Genomic DNA, 13,042 nt, shown 5'->3' with positions numbered 1-13,042 from the left:
TGTCCTCCTTGGATCCTTTCTGTTGGGGGTTCTGTGTAATTCCATGGTCTGTTCGAGTATTTCCTCCCCCAGTTTGGGGAAGTTTTCAGCAATTATTTCTTCAAAGAGACTTTCTATCCCTTTTCCTCTTTCTTCTTCTTCTGGTACCCCTATAATACAAATATTATTCCTTTTGGCTTGGTCACATAGTTCTCTTAGTGTTGTTTCGTTCCTGGAGATCCTTTTATCTCTCTCTATGTCAGCTTCTATATGTTCCTGTTCTCTGGCTTCTGTTCCTTCAATGGCCTCTTGCATCTTATCCATTCTGCTTATAAATCCTTCCAGGGATTGTTTCACTTCTGTGATCTCCTTCCTGACATCTGTGATCTCCCTCCGGACTTTATCCCATTGCTCTTGCATTTTTCTCTGCATCTCATCCCATTGCTCTTGCGTTTTTCTCTGCATCTCTGTCAGCATGTTCATGATTTTTATTTTGAATTCTTTTTCAGGAGGACTGATTAGGTCTGTCTCCTCAGGTGTTGTCTCTGTGATCTTTGTCTGCCTGTAGTTTTGCCTTTTCATGGTGATAGAGATAGTTTGCAGACCTGGTACAAGTGACCGCTGGAAGAGCTTCCCTTCTTGTTGGTTTGTGGCCTTCCACTCCTGGGAGAATAGCGACCTCTAGTGGCTTATGCTTGTCAGCTGTGCACAGACAGGGCTTCTGCTACCTGCCCATTTGCTATGGAGTTTATCTCCGCTTTTGCTGTGGGCGTGGCCTGGCTAGGGCTGCTCCTCCAAAGTGGTGGAGCCCCGTTGGAGGAGGAGTGGCCAGGAGGCTATTTTTCTCTGTAAGGGGCCTCTGTGCTCCCTGTTGCCCAGGGGGTTAGAGTGCCCAGAGATCCCCAGATTCCCTGCCTCTGGTCTAAGTGTCCTGTCCTGCCCCCTTAAGACTTCCAAAAAGCACTCTGCAAACCAAAACAACAACAGCAACAATGAGAGAGGGAATAGAAAAAAAAAAAAAGGAAAAAACGCGATTTTTTTTTTTCCCTCTGGCACCTGTCCCAGGCACCCGCTCACTGGTCCTGCTGCCCTGCCTCCCTAGCACCAGGGTCTCTGTCCCTTCAAGGCTTCCAAAAAGCACCCGCCCACCGGTCCCGCATTGAAAAATGCGCGATATTCTTTGTCTTCAGGCGCCGGTCCCAGGCACCCGCTCACCGGTCCTGCTGCTCTGCCTCCCTAGCACCGGGGTCCCTGTCCCTTTAAGGCTTCCAAAAAGCACTCGCCAGAAAGAGAAAAAAAAAGGGGGGAAAAACGCGCAATTTCCTCCGTCCTCAGGCGCCGGTCTCCGGCACCTGCCCACTGGTCCCGCAGGGAAAAACACGCGATATTCTTTGTCCTCAGGTGCCGGTCCCAGGCACCCGCTCAACAGTCCTGCCACCCTGCCTTCCTAGCACCGGGGTCCCTGTCCCTTTAAGGCTTCCAAAAAGCACTCACCGAAAAGAGATAAAAAAAGGGGAAAAGCGCGCGATTTCCTCCGTCCTCAGGCGCCGGTCTCAGGCACCTGCCCACCAGTCCTGTAGGGAAAAACACGTGATAATCTTTGTCCTCAGGCGCCGGTCCCAGGCACCCCCTCACTGGTCCCGCCGCCCTGCCTCCCTAGCAACGGGGTCCCTGTCCCTTTAAGGCTTCCAGAAAGCACTCGCCAAAAAGAGAAAAAAAAAAAGGGGGGAAAACGTGCGATTTCCTCCATCCTCAGGTGCCGGTCTGAGTCACCCACCCACCAGTCCCATAGGGAAAAACGCGCGATCTTTGTCCTCAGGCGCCGGTCCCAGGCACTGCTCACCCGTCCCGCTGCCCTGCCTCCCTAGCAACGGGGTCCCTGTCCCTTTAAGACTTCCAAAAAGCACTCGCCAAAATAAAAACAGAAAAAGAAAAAACCGCTCCGGTTTCTTCCCACCCGCCGGGAGCCGGGGGGAGGGGCCCTGGGGTCTCACCAGGCCGGAGCTTGTATCTTACCCCCTTCGCAAGGCGCTGGGTTCTTGCATGTGTGGATGTGGTCTGGATGTTGTCCTGTGTCCTCTGGTCTCTATTTTAGGAAGAGTTTTGTTTGTTATATTTTCATAGCTCTATGTGTTTTTGAGAGGAGATTTCCAGTGCTCTACTCATGCCACCATCCTGGCTTCGCCCCCTATCTTGATCTTTTTTCCCTGTATATAGGATCTTTTCCCTCTTTTTAAAAATCATTATTATAAAAATACTATGTGAGTACATTCTCATTGTAAGTGTTTTAAACAGTGTAGTAGAATACAGAACAGAACATGAGAGTCTCTTTTCACTTCATTCTGCAGTGTTCCCCAACATACATTTCCTTCCTCACAAGTAACTACCAGCAACACTTGGGGGGTCCATTCTTCCCACCATCATCCATAATGTGTGTATGTGTGTGTGTACAGGCACACTTATGAAACAGAGGCTCATATTTTTGTGTGTTACACAATGACTTCCTTTTTTTTTTTTCCAGTTACTCATAACACAATATGTCTTGGGAAATCTTTCCCTGTCAGGACATATAGGCCCAAGATGTTTTCTTTCCTTTTCTTTGTTGTTGTTAATAGTTATGTAAATTCATTTTATGGGTGTACTTGGAGTTTAACTGCTCACCTATTGATGGACATTTTACTCTTACGTTTTACTCTTAAGGTGAAGCAGACCTGTACAAGCATGTGTCTTTCTGCATGTGTACACGTGTTTCTGTTGGATAGTTGCCTGGAAGTGGAAGTGCTGGCTCAAAGCAAATGCCTATGTTTTCTTGGGCTGAATCTACCTGTCTGTCTGTCTATCTGTGATGTAAGCTGGGACTCATTTCTGTTACTCCATAGAGCTTTAGACAGGAGATGAAATAAACTTGTACACTCAATGCACTATCCTGACAAATTTTTCTCACACATTCTTTCTATATACAGTGTTAACAAATCTTGGTTTTTTTCTCCTTCCCCTTATATTATAATTTTATTGCATAACAGCATAAATGGTGAAATAAATATGATGTTCTGCTCTGTGTCTGTTCCTTAGTTTACCATAACTTTCTCTATTGATGGACTTTAGGGCTATTTACAAATTTCATTATTATAAATAATGTTGCTTCCAAAATCTGAGTGAAAAGGCTCTGGGCCCAGATGGTTTCACTGGTGGTTCTTTATAATTGTAGTTCTCTATGTCAATGATTCCTGAATGCAGAAATGAGTAGATAGCTACCCAGCTGATCTGTGTCCCAAACCTGAAACTGATACCATCCAGTTGCAGTAGCACAAGAAATGAAAACCTTAGACCAACCTTATTCACAAATGCATATGTGAAAATCCTAAGTAAAGCCATCTCAAGTAGATACTCCCAAATTCAGCTCACCAAGGTGGCCACAGTGGATTTATCAAATCACAGTGGATTGGTGGCCAAATCAGGTTTATCCTAGCAATAAAAGAATGGCTCAATATTAAGAAACCTACTGATAACAACATATTAGTTGGTTAAATGTGAAAAATTATGATTGTCTCCATAGATGCAGAAAATGCATTTAAATTGAATAGCTATTTATAATAACATTATTTAAGGAAAAAATAAGATACTTCCTTTACATTTTGTAGAGCATTTACTTCAAACCAACTGCCAACAACATTAGAGGCATTCTCATTAAAACCAAAGACAAAATAAAGCTACCCTCTACTACTAAAAAATTTTTTAGAAGCTCTGGCCAAGGCAGTAAGGTGTGGAACAGAAATAAGAATTAAGGCTTTGAAGATTACATAAGATGATATTTTGGCCTTCCTACTCTGGTATTTCTGATTCAAATAAGGCACCCAAACTGTAGATTCACTTTGTTATTCCTCTTATTATCAATAAGACATTTGAAAAGAAAAGACCAGTTGTCTTTGCATCTTAACACATGTATCCTGATGTTTTTATTAATGTGGGTTCTTTGATCCTTGAACCTTGCTGGTTGAAATGTCTTTAGTATCTGTAGGTCTGTGCTGAGATCTCTCTCAAGCCTTCAGTCACCAGCATAGCACTGGGTGCTCAATACCTGTTACTGTGAGTAGTTTGGTTCACTGATACATTTGATGACCTTTCAGTGAGCTGTTCTTTCAATCCTGGGACTGTTCAGAAGCACAAGTCCCAGATTGGGTGAATAACGTAGTTACAGATGAGAAGGGTACAGAAGAACAAGCTCTTAAATGATGACACTTGTCTTGACACTTGACTCCTTGTTCAGCAAATCATTGTGTACCCTGGTGCTTACATTTCTGTGGTAAATAGCTGCTGTCCTTTGTCAGGAGTCATGTAGAAGTAACTGGTTTAGTTAAACACTACACAGAATTATTTTCCAGGCAGCTAGCTGTCTCTAGATATGATTTGTGACTTCAGTCTTTCTTTTTCCTCTATAGCATCTGGAGAGGGCCAAATGTGAACTGTGTTGACAGCACTGGGTACACACCTCTGCATCATGCTGCTCTGAATGGTCATAAGTGAGTATAAATGTGCTACATTCCTGCACACCCTTCAAAACCCAGGCCTTCAGATTTTCTTTTTGGTTCCTATATAGGATTACTAAGCAGTGGCACTGAGGAGCAGCAAAAAACAAAATAAATTCAGCCCATCCAGGATTATTATTAGTGTATAATTTAAACATTCTTCCCTACTCCACCCCCCAAAAAAACTTGAACGAAGGTTAAGTTTTACCTTTTCTTTTGTTTGTCCTATTCCCCTTTGAAATGGCACAGTGCCACACAGTAATCTGAATATGAAGATTAGATGTGGGGCAGCCAGGTCATATAGGGGCTAGATAATCTTAACCAGCCCCTTTGTAAACTGAAAGGGCAATTAGATGATTATGAGAAACATCCCTTCTGTTAAAGTAGTTGTTTATTTACTCTTTTGATTGCCATTCTCTCCTCATAAAATTGGCTTTTTAGACAAAAAGAACCATATTTAAGGAGAAAAAACGCAAATAGTATTGCTTATTTAATTAAGTATAGTTTATTGAGAATTGGGTGGGGTTTGAGTGGAAAGTTTTCCGAAGAAGGTGTGCTTTGAGAGGTAGTTGGAGAGAAGGTGGCATGGGTTTAAATGATTTAACAGCATAAAGGGTGCTGCCCTTCAGGTAAGGGAGAATGTGATGGCTCAGTGAAGAGGCAGGCATGGTTGTGGAGTACAGTAAGTAAATTTGCCAGAATGGGGAAGAATAGAAAGCAGAGTTTAACAGAATGGAGGATGTTAGAGAGAGTTTGAGGCATAATACCATGCAAGATGAACAGAAGTTTAGTTTTTATGAGGAGGGATTATTGAAACCATTTTAGATTTTTCTGAGCAAGGGGCAGGGCTCTCACCACCTTCTGGTACTCTATATTGCTTGTGCAACATTTGGTCCAGCCTAATTGACTCTTATGTGCTGGAAAGAGGCGATGATTGCTTCCTTCTACATTAAACTTTTCTAAAATAGATTGAATGTGATCATTATGTTTTTTTCTACAGCCATTTTAGACAAAGTCAACAAGAAATCTGTAGAGACCCCACCCCACTTAAATAGTGGGGTAACCTGAATTAAAGTGAGTCTTGAACTTAAATGACTGTAACGTGTAGCCAAGTTCATCTGCAGATGGTGTTTTTATTTACAGTGGGGATTTTCTTTGACCTCATGTGTATTGGGGATAATTACACACTTGTATCTACTTAATTAGTAGTGTCACCAAAAAGAAAGCCAAGTCCTTCTTTTTGGATGTATCAAATGAGACCATAACTAGCTTATGTGTGAAAAACTTTAGTTCTGCTCTACCTGACCGCTGAAGCTCCCACATCATTAAATGCTCTGAATGTGGTGAATAATGATATTTGTTTTGCATGACTACTTGTATGTATATTTTACCCCTGAATGCTGTTTAAATATCACAAACAAGAAAACATTTTAAGATTTAGACAAGGGGACCAGACGTTTTCAGAAAAATGGAAAATAGATGGATCATCTAGAAAGCCTGGATTAACAGGGAGGTGATGAGTCAGTGAAATGTGGCTCAGGATGGTTCAGCTGCTTATCAACAACAGCTGTACAAGTAGCTCATGGAATAAAAGGAAGAGACTGGGTAATAAGCTCAGGTAGATAGGGGAGCCAAATAAATGAAGAATATCTGTGCAAGGGTGTTGTGCTATACAAACATGAAGAGCTGACTTCTGCAAACTCATGGTTGATTTTTGCCTTCTAGGGATGTGGTTGAGGTTCTTCTGAGGAACGATGCGCTGACCAACGTGGCTGATTCTAAAGGCTGTTACCCTCTGCATTTGGCAGCCTGGAAAGGAGATGCTCAGATAGTGCGGTTGCTCATCCATCAAGGGCCCTCACACACCAGAGTCAATGAACAGGTCGGAAGGAAGGGAAGCTTTCTTCCATTGAGCTACAGCCAGACCTTGACAGCCCCAGTATGGTCTTACCCCATGGCTGAAATCTCAGGGAACCAGCTCTTCCATGCCCTAAGAGTGATTCCCCTCCTCTCAGCACTACTCCTCTTAGAGCGTCAGGGAAATCATATGCCGTGAGGATGCATTGTATATGCATTTGAATCATGCATATGTGGAATAGTACTATAATAGAGATATAACTGCCTCATGTGCAGAATTTGAAATAATGCTGCAAAATTGCTTTGAGTCCATTTCAAACTGATGGGCCTAATTAATTATAAAATGTGCTTATGCCATTGGCATGGCAACCCAACTTTAGCTGATAAACAGAAATACTCCCATTATATGTCAGCATATGTGCTCTGTGCAGTTGTTTTACATACATCAGAACTTGCAGAAGTGGAAGTAATCATGCTAGTGCTGAAAATGAGCTCACAAAAACATGTGAGTGAAGGTCAGAGGTGATCCAACAGAATGAACATCATTTACGTGGTGTCTTCTCGTGTTAATTTAAGACTGACCATGCATTGACAAAGCAGACATAATTCTTAGAAAACAGAAAAGGTAGATTTGGAGCAAAAATACCTTACAATGGTCATTGATATAGGTACTGAGACTGTACCTCCTCTTCTTTACATTTATTTCTTTGGAAAATTTACACTTGAGTTATGCAAATTCTACACAAGTCTTTCATAAACTACAATTCCCTGTAGTTTGAATTTGAAATTGTGTGTCCATCAGAGAGGAGATGGGCTTTCCCTATATGACAAGGCATTTTCTCTGCTCTGAGCTGAAGCAAGTACTTTTCTTAGTTGTTTGAATGAAAGAAATGCTGCTCTTTCTGAGTAAGCTCAGAACTGTTTTCCTGGTGACTTTGCTGAGAGGAGATTGTTAAATTACCTGTAGGATTAATTAGATCAGGATTATTCCTCAAAAATTGGAACTTATTCTTTCAAGTCCAGCTATCAACAAGACCATACATATTGTCAGTGAGCTGTTAAGAGCATCATTTTGATTCAGAGAATGGCAGCTTCACTCCGAGGTGTGAGAAAGTTAATAAAGCAGTGCTCCCAAATCTCTCAGTTTGGAGATTGTGTATGTACAGATGTTAATCAGCTTTCCTTTCCCCTTCAGGCTGTATTTTTGATAGGTGAGCAACATTCAGAATCATCAATGAGGATGTTTAGTTTATAACATTAGGAATGAAAATTTCCTTTAGAATCTAAATGCAATTTTACTCCTGATTAAAGTGATTGTAATTTCTTTATCTGGAGGAAATTTTAAGGAATTTTGCTTTTAACTAATATCCCTCAATGTTAAAAAAAACTAGGCACCTATTAAAGTCCTTCTCATTTAAAAAATTTTCAGCAACCATTTCTAATCCTGTCTTTGCTCACTTTTGCGTCGGAACATAGCTGCTTGGATTGTTGAGCCACTTCAGTGTGCTAGCTTGTCCTGCTCACAGCTGCCTCCTGCTGGAATATCCATTGATATGTGGGACACCAACTCAGTGCTTTGATTATCTGGCAGTCATATGGGTAGGGCAGGGGCTGGGCAAGACGTCTCTAATACTTTGAAGAACCTAATGGATCTGGGTGGTAGTTACAAGTATTACACTGATTTATTTAAAAACCATTAATGTGGTTCCAGTTGGACGCTTGGATAAGAGGGGGTAATGGGTACCCTAGAGGTTGTTTTCCCCCATTAACTAACTTTTGAGCATCTAGAGGGCAGATCCAAGTTGTTCTAGTGCTGGGCCCCCTAGGGGCTGTGCATTGCTTTGATAAGTTCCATCCATTTTTATCATCACATTCTCTTTTCCTCTCCTTCTTATAGAATGCTCTTGAGATCAAAGAACTCAAAAAGTACGGCCCCTTTGACCCTTATATCAATGCCAAGGTGTGTATTTAGCTGCCAGGATTTCTCTGCATCATTTCTCCAAGCTGCGCTTTCTCTTTGGTCCTCTCTGGCTTCTACTCTTGTCCACTCAGGCTTCTCCTCATCACCCTGACTGTTGTCGCTTCCGCCCTGCCCACCTGCTTTTGGCTTGTCTGGGAATGGGCAAATGCAGCTTCAGTGGGTTTTGTTTTTGTTTATAAAACCCACACTAACTCTGGGAAGGTTGGATGCTTTTTCTGGAATGTCTGAAAAACTCAGAAATGGGGAAATAGAAGGGATCATATTATATGCATAATTTACTGTAGTGATTTCTGAAGCTATTTAAATTTTAAAAAATCAGTTAAAAGATGTCAAATTAGCTTACTTTTAAACATGCACAGAAAAAGGATTAAATTGTACTTTCTGGATTTTTAAAAAGTTCACTTAGTCTGCTTTCTCTATTTCTCTTGAAATGGAATCTGATTTTCAATAGCTTGTGGTGGAGGTGTGGGGAAAGGGGCATGGACGATTCCATTTTACTCTTAAAAGCTGTTGCTTATAATTGCCTCTCATTTCCTTGACCATGAGCTTGTACGTTTCTGCCTGGGGCTTTGAAGCTTCAGTCCTTTCTTCCCAGCCATTAGCTCCTCTCCCTCCCTGGTCAGAGGGCTCTGAAATTGGAAATGAAGTTGCAGGACCTAGTAGGGCTCTTGCTTTGAATCTCCCTCCCTGTGAGGCTGGTGCAAGTAAAGATCTGATAGGCCTGATGCTGAACAGCCCAGCCCCACTAAGCCTCATGGCCCCTCAGGCCCTCCCCATATCAGGAGGCAGAACTTGTGGATTCAGTGATGGTGTTAGCCTCTTCCTCCAAACTCTCACCTGCTGTTTTTGATTCAAATTTTCATTCAGATGAAGTTTGCTTTTTGGCAACAATCTACAGTTGAGTTGAGTCACTGCATCATTCACTTTAGCTACTTTTCATTTGCTCTGAATACAGCAGGAAAGGGAAACATAAGGTACTTCCATATGTTTCCAAACACAAGGCAGATATTTGATGTTTTTCTGTGAGAAATACTGATTTAACAAATGAAGCTCCCTGTGAGCTGAACCTAGGCAGGCTGTGTGGAAGATTGTATTCAGCTCTTGGGCCTCAGTGGTAGAGAAGCATTTGATCTGGGGTAGGGAAGCACATTGGCTTTGTTTTGTCCCACTCTTGAAATTTTGTTTTCTAATCTTCAATAGGAAGATGCTCCATCTTAGTTTTCTTCTTTTGTTTGGAAGTAGTGTGGTAGCGAAAAGGCTCACAATCAGTCTCAGGCCAGACCTGAGTGAATTTTGTGCTGTCCCGTACTGTTTTTACTGACTTGAACAAGTTAATTTCTCTGAGCTTCAGTTTCCTCATCCATAAAGTGGGTATACCATCTACCTTGCTGGATTGTTTAGAAGTTTAAATAAGGTAATACAGTAAAAATGTCTGATAACTAGTAATACTTTAGATCCTAATTTTAAAAGGTATATAGAAGGTGGTATTTCTGCAACAGCATTTTGGAATTTGTTCTTTGTTACTAGTGGGCAAAGCTTCATGTGACACGTGGCTCAATTGTCTGTTCAGGGTTTTGTTTTGTGGGGACCCACCTTGAAGTGACTGTTTTCCCACGTGGTTAGTTTAGTTAGCTTTTAAAGCTCTGATTAAAGGAAGGACTTCGGTTCCTGAGAGCACATTTTCCTATTCCTTGATTTTGCACACATAAAAGAAAATTAGATGGAATAAAACCATACTTCTTTCTTTGTAAATACTGCCCTTTGCCTCCCCACTCCCACACCTCCAACCCGCCAAAGGCCCAACCGTGGCAACTGCATTAAGGGATAAAGCTGTTGGGTTTTGCTAAGAATGCAAACTTGAACTGATTTGAATCTAACCTTCCTAGTTTTATCCTGTCTCAATGGGTTTTTATTGATCTGGCTTGTGTCTAGGAATTCTTTTGCCAAAGTATACTATCAGGTACCTGTAGAAATTTAAAAGTCTCAGCTGCCTTTCCTGGGAGCAGAGGTGGTTTTCATGAGCTTTCATCTTCTTCTTCAACATATGTTTCTTTTTCAGCAAGTCAGCATAAACCAATCCTTGGCTAAGGTGGAACTATCAAAATTGTTTATTTAAAGTAATTTTAAAACAACTTAGTCTGAATATCATAAGATAAGCAACAGTCACATTAGTTTTAGGATAGATCTATTGTTTTGTACACTTAAAAGTAATTCCTAGTTTTAAAAGCTGGAGGAGACCTGGAAGTTAGTTATCTAGACAGTTCTCTCCACATACTCATCAGCTAGCTTGTCTGGTTGCATCAGAACCACCTAGCAAGTTTGTATGTAACTTTTTCTTTTGGAAGAGCTTCCAACTTACAGGAAGTTACAAGAATAATACGGTGAACTGCATTACACTCTTCTCTGAGATTCACTGGTTTTAATATTTTGTCACATCTGTGTGCACTCTTGTCTATCTCTATGTAATTATTGTAGTTGATGAAGACTATTTGAGATTAAGTCATGACCCTTTAACTCCAAGTACATACTATAAGAACAAGGACATTGATTTGTATAACCACAGTACAATTATCAAATTCAGAAAACTCAACATTGATACAATACTGTTATCTAACTTACAATACATGTTCAGATTTCACCAATTGTCTCAATAATGTCCTTTTAGCAAAATTTTTTTCTGAACCAGGATCCAATTCAGGATCATACATCATCTGGAACAATTCCTCAGCTTTTCAAAGTCTTTCGTGACATTGGCAGTTAAAAGAGTATAGGCCAGTTGTTTTGTAAACTGTTCCTCAGCTTGATTTTGTCTGGCATTTCCTCATGATTAGATTCAGGTTAAACATTTTTGGCAGGAATGCCAAAATGCGCATCGCATTACAAGGCACCTGATGTCAGTTTTTCTCATTCTTAATGATGATGAATGATTGCTTGGTTAAGTTGGTACCTGCTAGGTTGGTAAACTTTTTAATAATTGTTTTCCTGGGATTTACCATCTGAGGTGCTACCTTGGCAATTCTGGGGTGTGACTTAGCATTATTTACTTTTTTAAGCTCACATGTAATTCTAAAATGAAGCCAGTTTGAGAACCACTGACTTAAGTCAACTTTCCATTCAGAGCAGGAATCCTGTCACCTGAAAGGTGGGCCATCTACCCCTTGTTTTGTTTTCTTATTTCTCCTAGTAACAGAATTACTGCTTGGCAGCCTCTTTTTCTTTTTGGATTCCACTGATTTTTTATTTATTATGCTTGGTTTACATCTGTCCTCTAAACCTTCCATCTATTTATTGGTCGGAGCTCTGCCTTCTAGAGCATTACAGAATAAGTTTAACTCTTCTTCATGTTTCTCATGTTTCTCCTAAATCTCAGTATACTCGGTTTGTCCTTTTGTTCCAATTTTGATATATTTCTAGAGCCTGTAACATTTTTGCTACAGAGAGCTGAGTGTAGCCCAGGTGTTTGTAACTTAGATATCTGTCCAACAGTGGACAAGGGTACAATTGGGCTATAATCTAAGTGCAGGGAAATGATGGTTTTGAATAGTTACAAGAGGAGAAAGGCATGAAAATGTTTCTGTTTGGTTTTCTAATGCCTGGAGTTCATGCATTTTATACGCGCACACACGGATTTATACATTGAATAGGGTCTCCTTTTGTAAAGGATATAGGGATCTTTTTTTCTTAGAGGTACTAACCGTAGCACAGAAAAATGAAAGTATGTCTCAAGATGAGCAGAACTGGAGAGTTTGTGCAAAGACTTTGGGGAAAATTGGGATATTTCATGTCAATCCTCTTTGGCCCAGATTCATAGGGATATGATTCTGGAAACTTTTGAGGTTTTGTGAGCCTGTGGTATGATTTGGAAGGTAAGAAGGTTTCCAGGTAGTACTCACCTTGGAATCCCTCCCTGGGTCCCTGAATCAACACATAGTGACCTCCTGCCCTGGTAGTTAACAGGCTCAAAGGGGAAACGGTAGTAAGAGCTCATTGCAATAGCCTTTGTTCAGTAGTTGAGAGATGTAGTCACCACAGACATAAACTCAAAAGTATTATAGTTCCCAGACCATTTCTGGCAAGACTGAAACATAAATAAGATGCTGCGTACACTGTGAATATAAGCATAACATTCTGCAGATGTAGTTAGGCCATTTTTAACATAGACAGGAAATTTGCCTGGTAGTGATCAAGACCTTGCCTTTAGGAAGGCAGCTTTGTGGTAGCTGCCTTAGTTCTAGCAAAAAAACAAATGGACAAGACGTTTTTTTCCACTACTGAATAGTTCTTCAGACTCTAATGGCCTACTTTCTACAAAATCAAGGACAGGTTATTTTGTTGTTGGGAGACAACTTAAATATAAAAAAGATAGCAGTATCTGCTTCAGGGTAAACAAGTTTTTCTGGACTGGAGTTTATAAGAATAAACTAACTTTCTTGGCCCTTGCTGTCATGCTAATCTTGAGATGTAAAACCCTGAGAATGTTCTTTGGGTTGCCACTCTCTGCGCCAAGATCACTCTACAGAAAGCTCTTCTGAGTTTTGTTGATGTAGTTGTCTTTTTTTTCATCATGAGAAAGTGCTAAGTTTGCTCAGGGAACCCATGTCATAGGTTACTAAGAAATGGGCATGCCAAATGGGTGTCCTGTGTGATTTGCACAGTACGGGAAACCCCAATAATTTGCTTTCTGTCCAGCAGTTCCCTT

At 40.9% G+C, this 13,042-nt stretch overlaps 1 protein-coding gene across 8 annotated transcripts in view; it reads left to right on the top strand.

Annotated features, from left to right (window-relative positions):
• Positions 1 to 13,042, top strand: part of ANKS1A (ankyrin repeat and sterile alpha motif domain containing 1A) — a 319,903-nt gene that overhangs the window by 143,819 nt on the left and 163,042 nt on the right. For 7 of the 8 annotated variants that reach the window (XM_073224984.1, XM_073224982.1, XM_037000742.2 and 4 more), the window contains exons 2-4: positions 4,419 to 4,499; positions 6,231 to 6,387; positions 8,260 to 8,322. In XM_073224984.1, the coding sequence (XP_073081085.1) occupies positions 4,419 to 4,499; positions 6,231 to 6,387; positions 8,260 to 8,322 (301 nt within the window). The remainder of the gene's footprint in view (positions 1 to 4,418; positions 4,500 to 6,230; positions 6,388 to 8,259; positions 8,323 to 13,042) is intronic. The other variant, XM_073224983.1, reaches the window with a different exon arrangement.

This window comes from Manis javanica, chromosome 16, assembly GCF_040802235.1.
Source record: "Manis javanica isolate MJ-LG chromosome 16, MJ_LKY, whole genome shotgun sequence".
NCBI classification, from domain to species: domain Eukaryota; kingdom Metazoa; phylum Chordata; class Mammalia; order Pholidota; family Manidae; genus Manis; species Manis javanica.
This window is presented reverse-complemented; position numbering and strand designations above follow the sequence as displayed.